This window comes from Amphiura filiformis, chromosome 8, assembly GCF_039555335.1.
Source record: "Amphiura filiformis chromosome 8, Afil_fr2py, whole genome shotgun sequence".
Classification (NCBI taxonomy): Eukaryota; Metazoa; Echinodermata; class Ophiuroidea; order Amphilepidida; family Amphiuridae; genus Amphiura; species Amphiura filiformis.
Genome location: NC_092635.1, coordinates 20,038,801 through 20,062,652, shown reverse-complemented (window position 1 = coordinate 20,062,652; position 23,852 = coordinate 20,038,801). Strand labels below are relative to the sequence as shown.

General features: G+C 36.1%; 1 protein-coding gene across 1 annotated transcript in view; it reads left to right on the top strand.

Annotated features, from left to right (window-relative positions):
- LOC140158779 (multiple C2 and transmembrane domain-containing protein 1-like) overlaps positions 1 to 7,315 on the top strand; it is a 240,123-nt gene extending 232,808 nt beyond the window's left edge. Inside the window, exons 19-22 of the mRNA XM_072181991.1 lie at positions 1,749 to 1,858; positions 2,770 to 2,879; positions 5,176 to 5,273; positions 6,062 to 7,315. Of these exons, the coding sequence (XP_072038092.1) occupies positions 1,749 to 1,858; positions 2,770 to 2,879; positions 5,176 to 5,273; positions 6,062 to 6,124 (381 nt within the window). The 3' untranslated portion in view covers positions 6,125 to 7,315. The remainder of the gene's footprint in view (positions 1 to 1,748; positions 1,859 to 2,769; positions 2,880 to 5,175; positions 5,274 to 6,061) is intronic.
- Positions 7,316 to 23,852: the final 16,537 nt, after the last annotated feature.

Sequence of the window (23,852 nt, the reverse complement as noted above, 5' to 3'; positions counted from 1 at the left end):
CTCAGGACAAAATTATTAGGAAGTATGCATGCAGAATGCCTTGTCTATTGTTATCTTTAATAATGGTGGGCTGTCCTCTACCTAGTGGTTGAAAATGTCATATTCTGAGGAACTGATGGCTCTGAAAAGAGCAGTTCAAAATAGGTTGCACTAGGCCTTCTGAATATGTGGCTATGATAAGAGGTGTGCAGAGTAAGATGTGTTGTCTATAGATGGCTGTGAGAACTCATTTGACAGAATTGGTTTTTTGCTATGAAACAAGCATCAATTTCATGTCATTCAAAAGTGTAGATTACAGTGATATCACATGACTCTTGCATGATCATGAACTACATCCACAAAATGTCAATTATGTCACATCCTGTAGAGGAGGGGCGGTCTCCATGCATAATTCATATTTCTATCCTGAAGAAATCAGAGCTAATCCTGAAGAAAGCTTTAAACTTTTCTAATGGTGAACCTGTTGAAACTTTCAATTTGTATCGTTAATATATATATCTAAAAAATATTACAAAGTTTCAAAACTAATATTGAATGACATACATGTTGGGACAGCCTCATATGTGGTATGTTCCATGATTACATAAAAATCAACTGCACTAATTTTGTATATAATTTTAATATTTCAATGTTTATATGACATGGCTTTTGCTCTTGTGATATTATTAACACATTGCTTTCTAAGTAATTTGTAAATATTATTATAATTATGTATATTTTTTTTATATAATATGCAAGTATGGATGCCGTTTTATTTATTTATAGTAAGCCATGTTGTTTAAATATCAACATGTACTTACCATTTTATTTATTTTCATATCATATAAGAAATCTGCATGACAGTGCAGGTGAAAGGTGCTACAGTTGATATAATTGAAAGATTTTGAGTACATTCTTCTCTATTTGAACTGCTTATCGCACCAACAGATATAATTAACTTATTCATACATTTCAGGCTTATTAGCATGTATTTTATTTCTATTTTTACTTTTTCTTTTAATTTTCACAATTATAGTACACTTATGGATATGCCAATAATTGATCAATATTTTTGCAAATCTATTTCTTTTTATCTTTACATTCTTTTAAGTTTTGTAGGATGTACTCCTAAAATATTTAAATTACGAAGGTGGCCTAAATGTGTCATCCTCAGCAGGGCGTAAGATGATGCGAAGCACAAATAATGTATGTGAGGATCGCAAATAAAGGATGCCGACATTAGAGAATAATAATTAAACAGAAAGAAAAGCTTGAGGGAACTGAAATATAATAAATTGAGTGAGGGAAAAAAATCAGAACTGGTGGGGATCGAACCAGTGCACTAAGAATTTCCGGTCAAGGGCTTATCAAACTGCTTCACAGAACTAGAGTGAATCTTTACTGAAGCATTTTCCACCCTGATGTGACAGTGACGTCAGTGCGCATTTCATTGGATGCAGCTACAAATCGCTAGTTTGCTCAAAGTGCAGGTGTACACTAAAGATGCCGTATAGATTACGTGAGAAACAGCCACCTCAACGCTTTAACATCACTGCCATCTGGGTGGAAAATACTTTAGTTTGATCCCCAATGGTTCTGATTTTTTTTGCTTTCTCAATTTATTATGTCAATTCACACAAGCTTTCCTTCCTGTTCCCTCAAATATTTATTATACTTTCATTTTGTTGAACAAAAATGTTTTTACTGCTACTAGCCTGCAACTTGTAATGATTGAGTTATATTATTTTGTCCATTTTCGATTCTCACAGGAGGGATCTAAAAGAAGTTTCAAAGAAAAGCTGCATACCATTGAGAGAGTGTGTCAAACCATTCAGAACACATTGGATGAAGTGGCTTGTTTTGGAGAAAGAGTCAAGAAGTAAGTCAACTTACTTTACATGGAGGGATAAAGTGCACATGGGCTCCTTTGCTTTAGAGTAAATTTCACTTACAAATATAGAGCTACTGCCACTGAAATTCCCAACAAGAATTAAGGGTCTGTATCCATGTTTGCTTGTGGGATATTTATGGGATGGCACTTTTAGTTTGTTCCTAAAATCCCAATAATGTCAAGAGAGCCCATATGCACCATTAATAGGCAAATTTTTATGGTATTGGGGTAATTTAAGGTTTTAAGGCAGAATAGGAGCTCAAGCACTCACTCCTGTGTTCTGCAACTACAAATCATGCAACATCAGCCCAATTTTTGATATTTACTGGGGTGTATCCAGAACCGACAAAGCCCAGGGAGCATAGCTGGTGAAATGTGCCCAAAATAGGCTGATTTTGCGCAATTTTTCAGAAAACTGGGCACCCTCGTACCCCCGGATTTGAAAGTCCCCAGGTTTTCTCCTGTAGTGTGCCCATCTACAGTCACTGATCAAAGGTCTTCGATCTACAATCCAGGAAAAAAAGGTTGGCACACTTTGCCTGTCTTTTGGTATATCTCTGCCCCTGCTCCCCCAATTCAATGTTGGACCAAGCCATGTTGTCAACAAGCTTCAACAGGTCCATGAGACCCTCCAACATTGAAAGATGGGGAGTGGGGATTGGAGAAGGGTGAGATATAGGGGGAGTCTGTACTTCACATATATTGCATGTATGTTTCACTTGCCTCTCCAATTTTGATAGGGCATGCATTTCCATTATATGCAAGTGTGCCAACTATTTTTTCCCTGGATTGTAGGTTTAATGTGGAACATATGGGCAATTGAATCGCATGTCAATTGTACACTGGTATACATATTAATAAACTCATTCTACTTGATACAATTTGTTATTCCTGTGCAGCACATTTAATTTCACTGTGCCCTGGTTGTCATGGCTGGCTGTCATTGTACTATGTATAGCAACATGTGTACTCTACCTGGTGCCTCTACGTGTACTCATCTTAGCATGGGGTAAGTCAGGTGTACGCCCATGAAAATAAGTATGGGCCCTTGGCTAGAGAGTCTGAAATTGAATTTACTTGTTCATACATCCAGGAACATTGTCCCCTTTGCACAAGCGTGTACCTTGCAATCAGCTCAACGAAAGGGAACGACACTTGCGCAAACTGGTTTTTAAAGGTTTTTCCCTTTTGTGCATATTCACAAATTAGTTCTTTATATTAGTTCTTTATAGGGCTTCTATTCTGACTTTTAAAGGCAGGTACAAGACAGATTTAGTTGACATAAAACTGTTTAGAACTGGCCCAGGGGTTCCTTCAGACCACGACGTCCAAATTATGAGCATGCAGCGTGAGCAGCGAGCGTGTGATGCAAGAATTTAGTGCACACTTATCAGCATATAATTCACACCTTTCCACCTCTGTTAGTACTACATTTCACTACCTGTTTGTTAAAATTCATGTTTTATAAAATACATTTTATCATCTTGATTTGTAAATATTACCTACATGTACATGTATGTAAACATTTTTCAATTTTGATTTTCTTTTGTATTATGTAATTTATCTCTTGATATGTAAAACTTGTTAAAATCTTCTATTATGTAATTATTATCAGGGTCTCATGGGAGACCAGTTTTTGTAAACTGAATGAAATACCCTGAATAAAGATTGTTATCTATCTATCTATCTATCTATCTATAAATTAGCTCAAATACAATATTTCATCTTGACAAAACCAATTTGTTTTACTGACCTGACAGTTTCGACCATCTTGGACGATGGTCATCTTCAGAGTGATGTTTTTTTCGACTTCTGTACACCAACAGAGGGCGCACCAGCGCCAGAAGTGGGTCGTACACATGACTAAGGTAATGGGCCCCCTCGTCTCTGTTCATGGTGTTCGGTGCTCTCTTCCTTATCCAGATTGCTTCACGGATACGGCGGGCTCCCGAATTACATTCTTTCTCGAGGACTTGGGCATCTTTCCAATTGATAATATGATTTTGTTGTGCAGCGTGGTCTGCAATCGCTGATTTGGACTGTTCACTGACCGATTGTTTCCTTGTTTGTCGAGTAAAAGTTCCTTTACTGCGCGCTACTTTCTCTGTCTCTTTCTTATGCTCGTTCAGTCTTGTTTCGAAGCGACGCCCAGTTTCTCCTACATAAGTACTGTCACAATTTGCACAGGGGATTTCATAAATGCAATCCGTGGTACTCATGGAGTCTCTCTTGTCCTTTGGATGAACCAACACTTTTCTTAATGTAGTGTGGGGACGTACCGCAGTAGCTATACCATGTTTTCTAAAAATGCGAGTAGCTGTCTCCGTCATTTTTTCAACATAAGGAACTATAACAAGTCCTTTGCTTTTTTCTGTGGAATTCTTGTTCTTACTGGGCTTTGTTGCCTGTTGTTTACTATCCATCGTGCTTTTTACATGATTAAACGTCCACTCGGGATAGCCACATTGTTTAAGTACGTGCTTGATTTTGCCTTCCTCCTGATCTTTGTCCTCCTTTTCAGATATAACACTATTCATTCTGTCCAATAATGTGCGGATCACGCCCAACTTGTGGTGAATAGGGTGATGTGAAGCAAAATTTAAATACTGGTCTGTGTGTGTAGCTTTCCTGTAGACCAGTAGCTTGACCGAACCATCGGGTTTGCGCACAATCAAAGTATCAAGAAACGGTATGGATCCTTCTCGCTCTTTCTCATACGTAAATTTGATGCTGTCCGTGGGGTCCGTTTGATTGAGATGCGTGGTGAGATTTTCCACTTGGTCTTCCTTTATCCTAAAATGTCATCCACGTAACGTTTCCATAAGCGCGGTTTACAATCCAAGGGGGCTGTTGCTATAGCTTGTTGCTCCAGAAACTCCAGATACAAGTTCGCGACAACCGGGACACGGGCTCCCCATGGCTGCACCAAAACGCTGCTTATATATTTTTCCACGAAACAGAAAATATGTGGTGGTTAACACAAATTTAAAAAATATAAATCATGTGTACGACCCACTTCTGGGCGCTGGTGCGCCCTCTGTTGGTGTACAGAAGTCGAAAAAAACATCACTCTGAAGATGACCATCGTCCAAGATGGTCGAAACTGTCAGGTCAGTAAAACAAATTGGTTTTGTCAAGATGAAATATTGTATTTGAGTTTCTACAAACCTAATGAACCTCTTCAAGAATATAAATTAGCTATTGATACTTGACTGGTTGAGATTTTGTCATGGGTCTAAACTAGAGCTAAAAACTGTTGTTGGTAAATATTTGACAGTTGTCTTGAATTAACACATTCTTTTCAGGTATCAACAAGTTTACCAAGAAGTTACGAGCCCCTCATGCTATTAACAATAATGAGCTTCTAGACTTCTTATCGCGGATGCCATCTGATAATCAAATAGTAAGTAATACTTTAATGTGGGTTTCTTGTGGTGGCAGCAAAGAGAAAATGGGGGAAAAGTTTGAAAAAAATGCAATTTGTGTCATAATAGTGTGAATTTTTGTTCTGGATAGGGGAGACAAAACCCAAATTTGGGGGGGGGGCAATGTTTACCCATCCCCCCTGATTGCTACTGGTTTTTTACCAAATTGCTTTTTGTGTGAATATTTGCTCTTTGCATATTTTTATAAAAGTGCCCATCTGTAATGTATCTCCTAAATAGTAATTTGGGTGTGTAATTTTATTATGAAGGGCAGGTATTCCTTATTAGAACAAATATTTTTTCTAGCAAGATAAATTTATCACTTTTGCCAGACCCTTTGCAATGTTACTTTTATATAGTGTGTTAAGGGTGACATTTTGTATGTTGTTACTGCCTAAAGAAAGAAAGAAGGAAGAGGGAGGGATGGAAAGATAGGAAAGAAAGAAGGAAAAAGAAAGAAATATGAATTCTAAATATTGATAGTCTTTTTCAAAGACTACTTGTGATTGAGGGGGTCGAGCCGTAAATTGGCGAGGAGTAAATGAGGGGCTTGCGGCTTTGGAGCTAAAGGTGCGATAAAGCGGTGTAGCTAACACATCAAGCCACTTCGTGGCGAGTACCACTCTGGTTTCTGTGAGTGTGGAACCCAGTAGTTTCTCTTGTTATGGACAATATAGGTATTATGGTCTGTAGCACAGACTAAAACATTGATAGCATCTTTGATTTTAGTTTACACATGTACTTGTTTGTTTTCATTGCATTACAGAAACAGTATTCAGAGCTTAGACCAGAGAACCTGAGATCAGACTCACCAAAGAAGAAAAAGTAATTCAGATACACAGACCCATACAATGAAGGAAAGGGCTTGCACAAAGCAGCTCAGCAGTACAGGCCAAGTCTCACAATTCTAATGTCATGGGTATGTGTTGTGTACTTATGAAGAACTAGCTCTTCACTTTGGTAGCTAACAGTGGTGCAGGCTTATACATTGTATAGGTCCTTGGTTCGAGCTCCAGCCATGCAGACTGGCAGAATGTACATTTGGGTAAGACTTCTTGGCATTTTCTGCTAGGAGTAAGGAACATACACCTGCATACATTGGGACAGTATAACAAGCTACACAATGGTATACCGTAAGCCAATAAAAGTTACCAGCACAACAGGAGCCAATACCTGCTCAACATATGGGAGTCTATTTGAGCAGGCTAATTTCTTACCAGTCAATCAGGTATGGCAATTGTAACAGCCCAGTAGCAGAACAGCTATTGGCTGTTAGCTTGGTAAAAAATTACATTCCTGAAGCAAACCTTCAAGAAATATTGCATGGTGAAGTATGACCTTGGTGAAGAAAAATTTCATTCTAAAAGTATACTCTTTGAGGTGTGAGCTTTTGTTTTTTACATCTGGCCAATTTCATAAAGACTTAGATCATTCTTACATTTGAGACTTGCAAAATGAGTGGAAAGTCATCAGAGAAGAAAAGGAGGTATGATTCATTGAGCATGCCAGAACACACAATTTTTCATTGAAATTGTAACTTTTGAACACAAAGTGAAGGAGTAACCCTGACACGTTACGCATCACTTTAAAGCTTATGATTCAGAGATTATGAATTTGGACATAATAAAAAAAAAAAATATGACTTTCATCTCATTTTGTGGGAACATGTCTCATTTGATGTGATGAATTAAATGTAAAGAGAAGTCTTTGTGAAACAAGATTTGTGTTACTGTATAAGCTTACATGTATAGATTCACAAGTACATGTCACCATCATAGTGCTTAAACCAGCCATGAAGGTTTTTTAGGGAAATTGGACTTACCTGCCTGAATCAGATACCAAGACGCTAATGATGAGATGCAGAATTGTTTTTGTTTGTCTCCGCGCACCATCGACAAGGACCCTAATACCCCCAATTTTCTTCCCACAGCTGATGGCGCGATTGTATGTGGCAGTATAGGGAGTCCTGGTTCTCCTTCTCTAATTCAGTGGTTTTATCAGTTCAACAGCTGCTCAATACCATCTGGTAATCAGGCTTTCATTCGGTTAATAGTTCATAGACTCGCTATAGTCATGATAATGGTGGAGCAGATATGATGGGTGGCTTGTCTTTGTGAAACTGACCCCAGATTGAGTACATGCACGCTGTAATGTAAATATATGAATTTTGACATGCTCCATTTAAGAAACACTTTTGTGCAATATTCTTGAGTTTTTCAAGATTTTATCATATTTTTAGTGGCCGGTGGAACAAGTGCAAACTCATGAATTCAGGGGAATTAATCATAAAATCATACGATGTGTTTTTATTCTCATATATAGAGTGTATCTTAGTGCTTTTTCTATATCTGCTAAGGTGGTACTTGTCTAAAGGTCCCATTTAATTGGAAACACATTACACTTTTTATTTTATTAGCAGCTTGATCTGGTGATTTTAGGTTGGAAAAATCTCTGAAATTTTGCTAAAATGTGTGCTTATAGAGAATTTATAGCAAAATGTAGCCAAAATGAAATTTTTGGTTAATTTCAGTGTAGGTCTTTGAGAGTCATCTTTTTAAACACCTGCCCATCCAATACACCCAGAATATTTGCAAAAGGCCAACATTAAGGCAAAGTTAAGGTTCTGTCAGATCGTTGACTTATGCCAATTATTATAAAACAGAATGATTTTACTTTGATAATTTGAAGGAAAAAGGTGAATTTTGTCTGAAATGTTTTAGCGATGTGACAATCAATCTGTAGCATTAAGACAATTGGTCAGAATGCAAAAAAGTGGTTGTGTAAATGTAATGCTACTCACAAAATTGATGAGGGCCATAGTGCTTCAGAGCTGAGAGCCCAAATACTGGCTAAAAATTGTTAATCTAAACATTTGAGGTTAGATTTTTCCAATACTGCATTAAATGTTATTCATTTTGCTAGAAAGACTTGGTGATGACACTTCCAATAGACTTGGATGTAGTCTTGTTTCCAGTCTCTAGCTGTGGATTGTAAACACTCATCACATTATTCTGATAATTAATGCTAATTATAAGGATTAATCTAGTAGTCAAAAGATCACCTTAATAATAGTGAATTAATTCACTGTACTGAAGAAAAAAAATATTGCCCTCACAGTTCAATGGGCGCACACATTACAAATATATGAAGACACAAAAAAACAACTTAAATTGATGATTTGCTTGGTATAAATGATACTGCTTCTTTGTTTATGTGAAAACAAAGTGTCATTAATCTTAAAGGACAGTAATTATGTGCACGCATTTGAAATTACCTATAAAACAATTTGTTTAAAAGTGATATGGTTTAGCTCATTGGCAGTCAACAATACCTGTACCAAACATTCATGCATTATTGTTCAATTTTGAAAAGAGGCAGGCCCGTACGCAGGGGGTGTCCAGACACTACCGTTTTATCCTTTATCCAAATTACTTGTGGAAATATTTCAGCATATTCATACCACTGATTGACTGAAATAGTGTCTTCTTACTTAAACTGAGAAAAAGAGTTGACATTGTGACATTTCAATTTGAAAAGATATGACCAATTCTAAATGTAAACATGACTATAACACTTTTTAAACACACAGCATGTGTTCATAACTTTTCTTATTAAATACTTTGAATACTAATTCTTAAAGTCATTTTAAGAGTCTTTTTTCAAAACTGAGATTGAACACTGCTGTTACAACTTACACACATAGGCAGCAGAACCAAGGAGGACCTAAATTAGTCTAGGGGTCATCCCCCCTAAAAATCCTAACAGAAGAAAAAATATGCATAAGTCCCATTAAATTACCAAATTTCCCTTCAGTACACACATAAATGAACCATACAAAAAATATACAAACATGCACAAAAGCAATATACAATAAAACAAGATATGCAAACAAATAAATAGGCAAAATATATTAATACACATACAAAGAAATATGCAAACATGCACAAAAGCAACATAGGGCCTACAATAAAACAGGATATATGTAAACAAATAAATAGGACAAATATATTAACACAAATACAAAGAAATATACAAGCACATACTGAAACCCGGGACTAAAACATACATATATCCCTTCAAGATGCATAGAATCACAAAATATAAAAACTAAAGAACAAGTGAAACAAATATGTAAACAAAAACAATTTATAGGACCATATAATGGGCTATTCCACTTGAAATCCATACACCCCCTGTGGAATACATGACCTTAATCTCCCACACAGGGGGTGTAGATTTCAAATGGAGTCACCCATTCAGTAACCCAGTTTGAAATTCACACTCCTTGTTTGGAAGATTACGATCATGTCTTCCATATGTAAACTGGAATAGCTTTAATGCAGCCAGAGAAACATTAATTCTATAAATAAACATAGCAATATGCAATTCCACAAGTACATAAACATTGACCTAAAATCAACAACAATGACAACAACAACAACAACAATAACAACAACAACAACAAGGAACCTAATATAACTCCAATACAAAAAAATGCCTCCAGGCTTCACAGGAAATTGATTAAAACTACACATAAGGCTACAAAAAGGTGATTTTGAGTTTCCTGTCGGCTGTCTGCACTTCATTTTTGGGCCTACACTTGAATTCATTATTGTGATTTTCCAAATATAAATATAAAACCTGGTCATTTTTGCAACAACAAAAAAAAAAAAAAAGATGAATATCCGTGCATATTTAGTGGAAAAAGCAAAACCAAAATATCCATTTCGCTACTAACCTTGCAGCCTCTTTGTAAGTTACTTTTGAATCTCACTTTGGCTAAACATCCTTTTTTGAGTGAGTGAGCAGTAAATAACAATGTATTTTACACTCTCATTTGGTCATAAATAATGACCAAATCTTAAAAATAATGAGTAATGAAAAAGTTACCTCACTTTATTTCAGAAATCATGTTAACAGGAAACACAAGATCGATTGTCAGTAGCTCAAGATAAACAATATACAGATTCTAACAACCACTTAATATAATACAAGGCTAAAAAACTTTTTGGATGCAGCCTACAATTAACAAATAAATAAATATATGTACGGAAACAAAAAAACCAAATAACATTAAAAACAATATGCAAAGAAAGAAAATTGGCAAACACATGCAACAAAATAAACAAGTGTTGAAATAAAATAAACATGCAAAAAAAACCAACAACAAAATAAGCACAAGTGCAGTTCAGTTCAATTTTTTTTATTTCATCCAGTATAAAAATCTAAAATAAAATATATGATCCAAATATTAAGAAACATGATTAATTATAAATCGTGACAAAGTATATTAGTGGATGAGGATGCCACTAAATGCACAGTGTGGTGCTGTGTCACCCTTAAAAACAAAGTAAATGTGCAATTCAAATAAACAAAGATACAAAGAAGTAAGCACTTTATACAAAGAAATAAAATAATTACCAAAACACAAATATGCAAAACTACAAAACTTTAACAGACGAGCAGAAATTCAATTATATAAACAATTAGCTAAACAAGTTACAGTGGCATAAAATTTAAGGTTTTGGTCACAGAATTGGTCTTGTTGTTACTTATAGACAGAACTTGGAATCCTCAAATTAGGCCTTTTGCAAGTATTGTAACTGAGGGTAGGGGAGTACACAGACATGATGGAAGCACCAATGGACTATTCCAGTGGAAATCCATACACCCTCTATGGAAGAACACATGGCCTTAATCTTCCACACAGGGAGCATGAATTTCAAATGGAAATTACCTGAATGAGTGACCCCATTTGAAATCTATAATCCCTGTGTGGGAGATTAAGGTCATGTCTTCCATAGGGGGTGTATGGATTTCACTTGGAATAGCCCAATCTGTACAATATAGTTTGTTCCCAACTATCCAACTGGCTTTTTTGTCCCCTCCCTGTATTTGTCTGCTCCCTGTATTTGACAATAATAGTTTATTGTTTAAACTTGATATACATCTTTACATCACAAAATTTGGTATAGAGACTTTTTTTGTTGTTATACCAAAGTTTGTGATGTGTGAGAAAATTTTTAATCTATGTATAGATAATTGTATCATGTATCTATATGTTCACTTCACTATCAATGCAGCAGCTTTTTATAAGATCTGTACAGCACACCGTACATATGATTGATATAACAAATCTGTGTCGTTTATGAGAACTTTTGCACATTGTTAATTAATTGTTTATCATGAACAGTTTTTAACATTTCTAGATTTTCACCTCCACTTCTGTAAGATGTTTCTTATGAAAGTCAATACATCATTCAAGCATTGTTTTGATGTCACTATTTGGCACATGTATAATTAATTCAACCTTGCATGCATTTTGTATTTTCAAGAGAAATATTGTAAGATTTTAGTAGCTATATGTAAGATTTAAAAAATAGTGGCAATCATACATGCATATCAAGTTGTTATAGTACATTTTCCAAGGAGCTTAACATTTGTTTAACATTATGTTAAAATAATGTGATTTTGCTCACTCTTGGTGTAACATGTCTAATTGTAGTATTGTTAGCCACAGCAGCTGAAAGGAGAATCCCATCATGCATTTCAGTATATCTGCTTGCTCCAAAGCAAATGTATACAAAATATGAACAAGAGCCGCTTAGATTTTGAGAGCTATTGATAGATTCACAATACTCTATGGGTGATATTTTTTCAATCAAAAGTCTAAGCTTCCCTGATTTAAGAGAGAAATTGAAAGTTGAAGTGTGGAATTTTGTGTACATTTTCTATGGCACAATCAGTTCTATAATGGTACCGCAAAGCATAATGGGATACTCCCTTCAGCTGCTGTGATTGTTAGCTCTTATTTAGCGATTACTATATATATATTATAATGAGATTCACTCACACTTCAAACATTTTTTCAACTTGGACATATTGTATTTATCATAAATTGTTTATTTGCATTTCTCTGTACAGTGTGCTAAAATAATCTTTATATTTTTTTACTAATTGTGTGTGTATATTGGAGGTTTATTATATCAAGTTCTTTCTATGCCTGCTATTTGATTTTCTTTAATATTTGCCAATTGACCTTTTCGGTACATCGCAGAATTCTTTGCGGTTAGACCTGAGATGTCGTCATGCCAGTATGCACATCGTTATTGCACACTTCACAGCTTTTAAATGCACAGTAACAATGTTCACTAAGCAATGTGCACATTGATGTGACCATAAATGACGACATCTCGGGTATAACTGCAAAGAATTGTAGGACTTACCGAAAAGGACGATATTGTTAGAGCATGTTCATCTTTCAGATATGTGACACGATGTAATCAAATCAGACCAAATTTGGTAATAAGTAAATTGAAATATAGGTAAAAGTAAGGAGCAAAAAAAAACCCCAAAACAATTAAAAAAAAACCCAACAAATTTCTACAACATTGCAACCTAGTATGCCAGAGACTTCAACATCAGTACGCTTCATATACTAAGCAAGTTAATGATGGTGATAACTGAATTTGCCAAATTTACCAATTTTGGTCTGAGTGGATCAGATCGTATTACATATTGTATGTTTTCATATTTAAAAAATAAACAACAACAATTTTAGCTCCTTTTGATAACTTATATCAGTATTGCAGACAATTATTTTATATCCCTCCCTTTTTGAACAATTCAAGCTCCACCTTATGAAGATATTTCATCAAATATGATGTGATGTTTGGCTGCAAAATAATGACATTGGCTGCTATCACTCCAGGACATAAGGTCTCGCCTTATCGGATAGCAATATTTGCACAGTAGTTTTGTGAGACCTGAGAGCCCATCAGGCACACCAAATTACATTCTGAATATGAGGAATGTCCTTCTGATATCAAAGTTTTTGAAATTTGTGATATACCGTATTCATTCCAATAAGCGCCCAGGGTGCTTAACAAAGTCATTTTGAGTGGGCGCTTATTTTTTACCTTGTTTTTAGTCATCAATCACTGGCTGAAAGTATTTAGTTACTCACAGTTAGTGCGCCCTCACAATATTATGTGTCTTAATTTAATATTATATTGACAAAATGTTTTTGAGGGCGCACTAACTGTAAATAAATGGTGGCCGCCGCGCCAGCAAAAAATACGAATTTGAGACAGAATTAGCTAAAAGTTGGCCTTTTAAGGCATTTGCAGGTGGTTATTGTGAAGTATTTTTAATATCTATACATCTGCCCACTAGGAAATAGCGTCATAATTTAATTTTGGTGCACATTTTGGGTGCTTTTGATGCTCAATTTCCCTCATGCATGCATGTAAAATCACTCGACAGGTAAGCTTACTGGAAGTATTTTGACAACATTGGATGGGCGGTTAATAATTTCATATTGTGTTTGTTGCAAAGTTGCTGGGTGGGCGCTTATTGGGGCATGGGCGCTTATTGGAACGAATACGGTAATACAAATTTTATTGCAAATTATTAAAAATTGATATTTTTACATTTAACAATCCTTGAAGTTAACTTTATAAATCTAATGTTGTGTACTTAAAGTGTATGTAGCTGGGAGGAAAAGTCAATCATTTGAAAATGTTGACCTTTTGTATTGTAGATGTAGGCCTACATTTTGTTTCCCAAAAGACCTACAATTTTCAGGTCCCACAAAAATACTGTGCAAACGTCCCTATCTGATCCTTTAATGATCCACATTTGCACTTGTTGTCACTGAGTTACCTTTGGTGCATATAAAACCTGAGCTTCATACTTTATGCTTCCAATTTTTGATAACCACTAGATAAAAACAAACCAACAAGAAACAAACAAATAGAAAGACAATAACCATCACATATTTGTTTACAAATCCCTGACCCATGCATATTTATATACACACCCTACCACCAGTTTTTAGTCACAAATTTGTTTACAAATCACTGACCCATGCATATTTACATACACACCCACCACCAATTTAATTTATTTGAATTTAAATGACCCCTTTTTGTGAACTTTCTTGAAAATTGCCAATCTCACACTTTTTTAAGTTCCACGCAGTCAAACATCTATCCTGTTGACAAGGTAATTTTGTTTCATATATTAATCATAAACAAAAAACAATTCACCTTTTCGGTAAATCCCACAAGCCTTTGCAAGTACACCTGAGAACTCGTCATTTGACGTCACGCCGATCTGTGACGATGCACACATCGTTTATCGAACGTTTATCGAATGTTTATCAAATGACAAATTCCCAGGTGTACTCGCAAAGGCATATGGGATTTACAGAAAAGGTCAATTGTTTGCTTGTCCTCCACCAACTGACCCCTATCTTAAAAATCAGGGAAGAGGTTTTTACTGTACAAAAAAATTACAGACCCTAGTTTGGGAAATTGGGAAAGGCTTTTTTCAGAATTTTGACATCCTGATTTGACTATACACAAAATTTAAAAAAAAAATCTTCATATTTCTAAACTCTTGTAGTATAAGTTATGTAAAAGGGATCCTAGACTAAATATCCTGATTCAAAAGCTAATATTACATGTTTGGACAATATTTTCACATTATTTGTTCTCATAGTTGGGAAGATAACACATTTTACATTACTTATGGTATCAGCTCATAGCTTATAAATATTTGAAACCAAAAGACTAATCCTTACACTGTTCTACAGCTTTGTGCAATAGTTTACTTCTGTCTTCTGGGTTTTTTATAATTAAGTTTTTAAATTACACCGTCAAAATCCCAACATTATACAATGAACGATGTACAGCACTGTTATTACAATTTCAGCTTTACTGTTTTAATAATAAGTACTACCTAATGGATATTATTTATGAAACATGTATATAACGTTACAAGTATTTATGATATTCTTCAATATTTGAAAAGGTAACAGCCTTCTTTTTTACCAAAGATTTATACATATTTATCCTTTCTTATGTATATAATTATGTATGTATTAGCCTCTTTTTCCTGAACCTTGTGTATATATTTAATATCATTCACATTAATCATTGGACAACTTTTTGCGATTAACATTTCTGATACATTATCCCTCTTCACATGCGTATCGACTGCAGACGACAAGTTTCAAATTTTCTGTAAAAAATTCTTAAATTTTATAAGTGAACACTTTCATGACCAAATTTGGAATCAGAATGAAAAATGCATCAAATGAGTACAAACAAGCCTAGTATTGGTACAGTGGTTCTTGAGATAGCTCTTGATATTTTGAGAAAATATCTCAAAACTTTTTATGTTGAACATGAGAATCAAGCAGATGTTTTGAAGTAAACTGCATCCCATCTTATTTGTGGAATATGCATGAAAGTTTATGCATTTCAAATGAATTAAAGGAGTATTTTGTGATTCAAGCATCCTCTATTATGGTAAGTTTGATTAGATATCCATGAAAAATGTTTTCTGAATATTTCAGTTGATTTTTGCATTCAAGAGTTATGCATGATTATGTATATTACATTGTACCATAGGCCACTGTGCTGTAATTTTGTTCTGGTACAAGAATGTAAATACAAATTTGACAATATTTTTTGCCAAGCGAATGAATCTGTAAGAAATCGTTCGCATGCAAACATCATGCAGCCAGAGGTTTCCAGTGGTATGAAAATATTTTTGTGAGAAAAGTGGGGATGAGGCTATGGATCATGAAATGCTCATTTACAGTTGTGTATTATGTAAAGTTCCTATCTTAATTGCTGAAATATGTAGGCCTATAGTATATAAGTATCCCAATTATCATTATTATTATTATTTTTGCATTATTTTCAGAACATTCCAGTAAGAATATGTATATCATTTTCAATGTGTGAAATGGTTCATAATTATTTACCTATTAACATAGTTTTGTTAATTTTATGCACAACAAAACTAGTTCATTAAGGGTTTTCCATGTGAATACAATGATTGTATTTTTGGTTCAAATTCTAAGGGTATAACTGCTTTAATTTATATAGATATACAAAAAAAGATTATGGTCACTGTAATTTGTAACATATTCAAACATAATATTTTGTAACATTCCCATTTTTATATATATATTGTTTTATTTTACGGTGAAATAATTAATATTTCATGCAAGGGTAACTTTTTTTTCATTGCTCGTAAGATTTTGAATTCATATTTGATAATGAATGTAACATTATCATTTAGTTTTCCAAACAATAACAGTACAGGAATTTTGACAATTATTTTTTGTTATTTTCCTTTTTCCTGTGAAAAAGCAAAATTTATATGGATCCATAATGAGGGATTAAAAATGTGAAGAAACAAAATCATACAAAAAGGAAGGACTGCATAAGGTTTGAAGTTTTTAGGAAAATGGAAGCAAAAGTGTTTCAAGGGGAGGTATGCTATGGTAGGTTTAGGAGAGTTCAAAAATTACTAAATGTTTGCTCAAATGTACAAGATTTCATTGAAATGGACATTTTCTTGCACCAAATCTAATTTTCAGTGCCCCAAAATTATGAACAGTTATTGCAAATTGAATTCCAACCACATTCAAAGAATACATTTGTCAATATTTCACAGTTGAAATGGGTGATAATTGTATAGTCTGTAATGGTTGGTACAGTCTTTGAGGGGCATGTCCTACAGAGGTTATTAACTTTGAGACTCAATTGTAGTAGTTTATTTGAAAATGTATTGAACCACATTTGATATTGGTATGAGTTCCTGTACAGATATCCTGAAAGACATACCTTTATATAGAATTTATAAATTGGATACACATATTAAAATCCTATTAGATTTGGTCAATAAGCTGCTGGTTTCAGAGTCTCATGATATATTGCTACATGCTATGATCAAGCTATAGGATGGAACTGAATGCAAAATGGGCACCACAGTTTTGATGTTACTATAACAACAGCAAAATATGATAGGTCCTAGTATGCAAATACCGAGTCTTTCATGATATTTTCACACCCAATTTTCAGTAACATAGGGTTCATTGAACACACCCAGTGTTAGAAATAAGCCTGTAAAGTCACATGATGATATGCATTCCATGATGTTTTGTTACCAACATCAGCAAGAACTCAATCCTGATTTCAATTGTTCCCAGCTATTTACAGTACAACCACCCTTATCTGGACCTCTTTTATACAGATCTCTATGTTATCCGGACATATGATTTTCATAGCAAACATATGTTTTAATGCTTTGAGACCTTGATTTCATGCACTGAAGCATTTAGAAGGATATAACTATATGGCATATAGCACTCAAATACCATCTTTCAGTGGTATTACCACATTTTGAGTAATTATTTTGCTGTCTCAATGTTAGTACTTCAGACATTCAATGCAAAGCTCACTGCATATAATTCACTTATCCAGCTAATGCTTGGTCCTATCTTAATCATGTCTGGATAACAGAGGTTGGACTGTAGCATAATATGTACCTGTAGTTGATTTGCAATATCTTGCAAAGTGTCGCAATTGAAGACCAATGTAACGTTAAAATCTTTAAACAATATACAATTAAGTCCAGCTCATATATGCCAGTGGAAATCCACATAGAAGACATGTTTAATCTCCCTTACAGGCAGTGTGAATTTCAAATGGGGTTACCTGGATGGGTGGCTCCATTTGAAATCTACACCCCCTGTGTGGGAGATTAAGTTCATGTTGTCTATAGGGGGTATATGGATTTCAACATGAATTGCCCATTTTACACCCAAGGGCCCAAAAAGCCTTTGAAAATGTTGACTAACTTGACTTATTTCTAACACTGAAGATACCATTTATACACAAAAGAAATTGCAACTGCTTAATTGGCCTGTTAATCATTCTGCTCATCATTATTATTTTATTCAACTGTTAATCAAGAGATTGTGCTATTCTAGTTGTACACCCTTTATGGGAGACATGACCTTAATCTTCCACACAGGGGGTGTAAATTTCAAATGGAGCCACCTATTTGCCGACAGTAGCTGTAGAAGTGATGATGTAATAGGTGAATACAATTTTTGAACATATCAACTGCAATAGTATGTTCATGCTGTACCTCTGCATTGAACCATTTCATGCTGATCACTTGCACCTGTAAGATTTAGTATCTTTGAAAAAAGTGGTATTGTATTCAATCTATGATTGCAGACATACACAGGTGATGAGTGCAACCTGCTTGTTGTGCAGGGCGACATATTCAAAAATTGTATTCACCTATATTGCTATAGTAGTTAACCCTGTTCCATCATCACTTCTACGGCAAATTCAGGACTAAAACTACATTTGAAGTTCACACTCCCTGTGTGGAAGTTTAAGGCCATGTCTTCTACACAGGGGTACAGAGTTCAACTGGAATACCCATTTTTCTGCTCATCTTTCATATTACATACAAAGTCTCCTATTTAGAGTACCATGCACTTTGTAAGATATATTCTACATAGCACCAGATATTACCATTTCATACATTTTTAAAAGTTTGCTATATGGGATATGTTTGTTTTTCATTAAAATATCTCAAAATCTCTAATTTAATATATTGATACGTGTTGTGTCTCATTTATGATTGTTTATGTTAAGGAAATATATAACACCCTGGATCACAACAACTGACACTGATAACACACTTGCAACAAACACTCGCATCATATACAAGTTCCAACTCCAGTTACACCTTATGCATATTTTCCTGGGTAGGATTAGGCTTATGTTCACTAGAGGGACATGAAAACTAGTGCTACAACACTGTTAATGTTGATTTTTCAAAGTAATATTCCAATACCTAATTTCAATGCATCCGAAGGTCCAGAGAAATAAATGAGGTGTCACTGGAGCAGGAATAGGTAACACAAGCTAACAAGTATCTCCAAAACAAGAATAACCCTACTGCTCCAGGTGCTATTAGGCAAAGGGGACAGTAACAAGGAAGGAAAGAAAATGAAGAGAAAAGGTTTTTTAAACGGCTTGGTTTTGAACCATGGACCCTTCAGCTTATTAGTACTTTAGGACAAGATCTGGGACAGCAAGCCACAAGGGATAATGGTGCCCGGCCACCAATTCCATGCCTATGCGTTCTCGGATCATTATGTAATGGGATCATTGCCAGCCACTTTTTTGATGTTTGTCTCAATGAAGGGGAATGTTTCATTAATTGGATGGGATCATGTAGATTTAACCTGTTGGACCACAATCTCCATTCTACTTATCCTGCTACTCTGCAGTTGCCACCAAAGGCTATTGTACAAAGGAATGCATTATCAACAAATCAGATGGAAATCCCTTATCGTTCATTTCTTATCCCTTCTTATCAATAGACTCAAACTCAGTCACATTAAAGAAGAAATAAGAACAACCCATGTATGCTGCAGTGTGTGTTGCTATCTACCCCTGATAGCACAGCATTTATGGCACAGTGTGTGTTGCGATCTACTCCTGATAGTATACAAATATTGACTGCTATGAGGGGCATGGTTAAAATTATAGGCCCAAGGTGATCTCAAAACCATGACTATGTCCCGAGGCGTAGCCGAGGGACATAGTCATGGTTTTGAGATCACCAAGGGCCTATAATTTTAACCATGCCCCGAATAAAAAGCAGTCAATATTTGTTTTATATACCAAATCTTAAGATTCTTGTCATCTGTTTGGTTAAAAGCATCGATTTTGGGAAAAGAAATTAATAGTTTCAATGCGAACAGCACACAGATTACAATCTGCGATTTCTGCGTAATTATAGCGCGCTGTGAAAACATTAACGCGCGTGCGTAATATCATTTTACGCTGGGAAAAGCGCGCAGTTTGATCGTGACGCACGTGACCGGTCCATAGTTCATTTCCATGGACCGGTCCATAGTTCATTTTGCGGGCATAGTTAATTCAATGACTGCACTTTCAACCAATCAGATGACAGGAATCTATATATGAGGTATATAACACAGTATGTATGGTGCAGTGTGTGTTGCTATTTACCATAGTAGCACAGTATGAACTGTACATACAGTGTGTGTGCTGGTATCTACACCAGCAGGTGTAGATACCAACACACACACTGTATGTACAGTTTATACTATGCTACCAGGGTCAAGGTAGATACCAACACACACTGTACCATACATACTATAGCAACGCACATTGTACCGTTCATACTGTGGTAGACAGCAACATACACTGCACCATACATAATGGGCTATGCAGGTGTAGATATACCAAAACACACACTGTATGTACCGTTCATACTGTACTACCAGGGTCAGGGTAGATACCAACACACACTGTACCATACATACTATGCTACCAGGGGTAGATAGCAACACACACTGTACCATTCATACTGTGGTAGACAGCAACATACACTGCACCATACATAATGTGCTATGCAGGTGTAGATACCAACACACACACTGTATGTATCGTTCATACTGTGCTACCAGGGTCAGGATAGATACCAACACACACTGTACCATACATACTATAATGCTATCAGGGGTAGATAGCAACACACACACTGTATGTACAGTTCATACTATGCTACCAGGGGTAGATAGCAACACACACTGCACCATACATACTATGCTACCATAGGTAGATAGTAACACACGCTGTACCATTCATACTGTGGTAGACAGCAACATACACTGCACCATACATAATGTGCTATGCAGGTGTAGATACCAACACACACACACCCCTGTTTGTGTTTGCCTCCAAACGTGGACATTGTGTTTTACTATCTAACCGAGGACGTGTGTATGATGTTTTCATCGCCTAACCGTGGACTAAAATGGCGGAATTTTTGTGTGTATAATACGAAACGGAATTTTAGCCACCACCCTGCGGACGGTAGTTTTTACACGTGTGGTCCTCGGTTTCAGGCAAATAGGTTTTAAAGCATCTAGCATGCAATTGAGGTCTTTTGCAGCAGTTTGAGACCGAGGACAGTCCTCGGTTGGAAGTAGGTCCACAGTTTAGGGTGAAAAATCTTGTGTGTGTCCTCGTTTGTCGGCCAACACAGACGCACCCCATACTATGCTACCAGGAGAAGATATATATAGCAACACACACTGCACCATACATACTGTGCTATCAGGGGTAGATAGCAACACACACTGCACCATACATACTATGCTACCAGGGGTAGATACACAAACTGTACAATTCATACTGTGGTAGACAGCAACATACACTGCACCGTACATAATGTGCTATGCTGGTGTAGATACCAACACACACACACGCCGTACAGTTCATACTATGCTACCAACACACACTGTACCATACATACTATGTTATCAGGGGTAGATCATAGCAACACACATTGTACCATTCATACTGTGGTAGACAGCAACATACATAATGGGCTATGCAGTTGTAGATACCAACACACACACTGTATATACCGTTCATACTGTGCTACCAGGGTCAGGATAGATACCAACACACACTGTTTCATACATACTATGCTATCAGGGTAGATACCAACACACACTGTACCATACATACTATGTTATCAGGGGTAGATAGCAACACACACTGTACCATTCGTACTGTGGTAGACAGCAACATACACTGCACCATACATAATGTGCTATGCTGGTGTAGATACCAACACACACACTGTATGTACAGTTCATACTATGCTACCAGGGTCAGGGTAGATACCAGCACACACTGTACCATACATACTATGTTATCAGGCGTAGATAGCAACACACGCTGTACCATTCATGCTGTGGTAGACAACAACATACACTGCACCGTACCATTGTACGGTGCAGTGTATGTTGTTGTCTACCACAGTATGAATGGTACAGTGTGTGTTGCTATCTACCCCTGACAGCACAGTATGTAGGTATGCCAGGTGAATTCAAATTTGCCATCAAACTGCATCATTTTATATATCAAATTAAAGCCCTTGAGTAAAGAAAGCCAACACTGAAAACCTTTTTGTCATAGCACTTTCTGTAGCAAAGTTACATCTTGTCAAAGATTGACTTTCATCAAAAAGATTCTGCTAGCAAAATTCCCCAAAACAGCATTACGGGGGTGTTTCTAGATCTTAGTCTCATGACGATAGCACTTTTTTTAATGGAACTGCTATCAAAATCTCTCTGAAATTCCATGTGCTAGTCTCTCATCACCAAAAAAAATCATATATTTGGGTCAAGTGAAGTATAGACAACATATTTATGAAGGTTTCCTTCTTAAAAAGCTTCTTTTTAATTTCAATGTAAATTTGTATTGCCGGTTTAGGCCATTTTGACTGACTAACAAATGTGTTAACTGAGGTTTCCCTGTGATACCTACAGTATGTATGGTGCAGTGTGTGTTGCTATCTACCCATGACAGCACAGTATGTATGGTGCAGTGTGTGTTGCTATCTTCTCCTGGTAGCATAGTATGAACTGTGCATACAGTGTGTGTGTTGGTATCTACACCTGCATAGCACATTATGTACCGGGGTGTGTATGTTGCTGTCTACCACAGTATGAATGGTACAGCGTGTGTTACTATCTACCCATGGCCATGGTAGCATGGTTTGTATGGTGCAGTGTGTGTTGCTATCTACCCCTGGTAGCATAGTATGAACTGTACATACAGTGTGTGTGTTGGTATCTATCCTGACCCTGGTAGCACAGTATGAACGATACATACAGGGGGTGTGTTGGTATCTACACCTGCATAGCACATTATGTATGGTGCAGTGTATGTTGCTGTCTACCACAGTATGAATGGTACAGTGTGTGTTGGTATCTATCCTGACCCTAGTAGCACAGTATGAACGGTACATACAGTGTGTGTGTTGGTATCTACCCTGATAGCATAGTATGTATGGTACAGTGTGTGTTGGTATCTACCCTGACCCTGGTAGCACAGTATGAACAGTACATACAGTGTGTGTGTTGGTATCTACACCTGCATAGCACATTATGTACGGTGCAGTGTATGTTGCTGTCTACCACAGTATGAATGGTACAGTGTGTGTTGCTATCTACCCCTGGTAGCATAAAATGTATGGTACAGTGTGTGTTATTATCTACCCACGTAGCATAGTATGTACGGTACAGTGTGTGTTGCTATCTACCCCTGGTAGCATAGTATGTATGGTACAGTGTGTGTTGCTATCTACCCCTGGTAGCATAGTATGTATGGTACAGTGTGTGTTATTATCTACCCCTGGTAGCATAGTATGTATGGTACAATGTTTGTTATTGTCTACCCCTGAAAGCACAGTATGTATGGTGTTGCTTTCTATCCTGGTAGCACAATATGTATGGTACAGTGTGTGTTGGCACCTACCCCTTTAAAGCAGAAAGAACTTACCCATATTATATGGTGCAGTGTGTGTTGCTATCTACTCCTGATAGCACAGTATGTATGGTGCAGTGTGTGTTGCTATCTACCATGGTAGCACAGTATGAACAATACATAAAGTGTTTGTTGGTATCTACACCTGCGTAGCACAGTATGTAACTCTGCAGTTGCCACCAAAGGCTAATACATGAAGGAATGCATTATCAGCAAATCAAATGGAAATCCCTTATTGGTCATTTCTTATCACTTCTTACAAATAGACTCAAACTCAGTCACATTAAAGAAGAAATAAGAACAAACCCCACCCCTGACAAAAGCCACAAACCAAGAAAAAGACAGTTATATGGTACT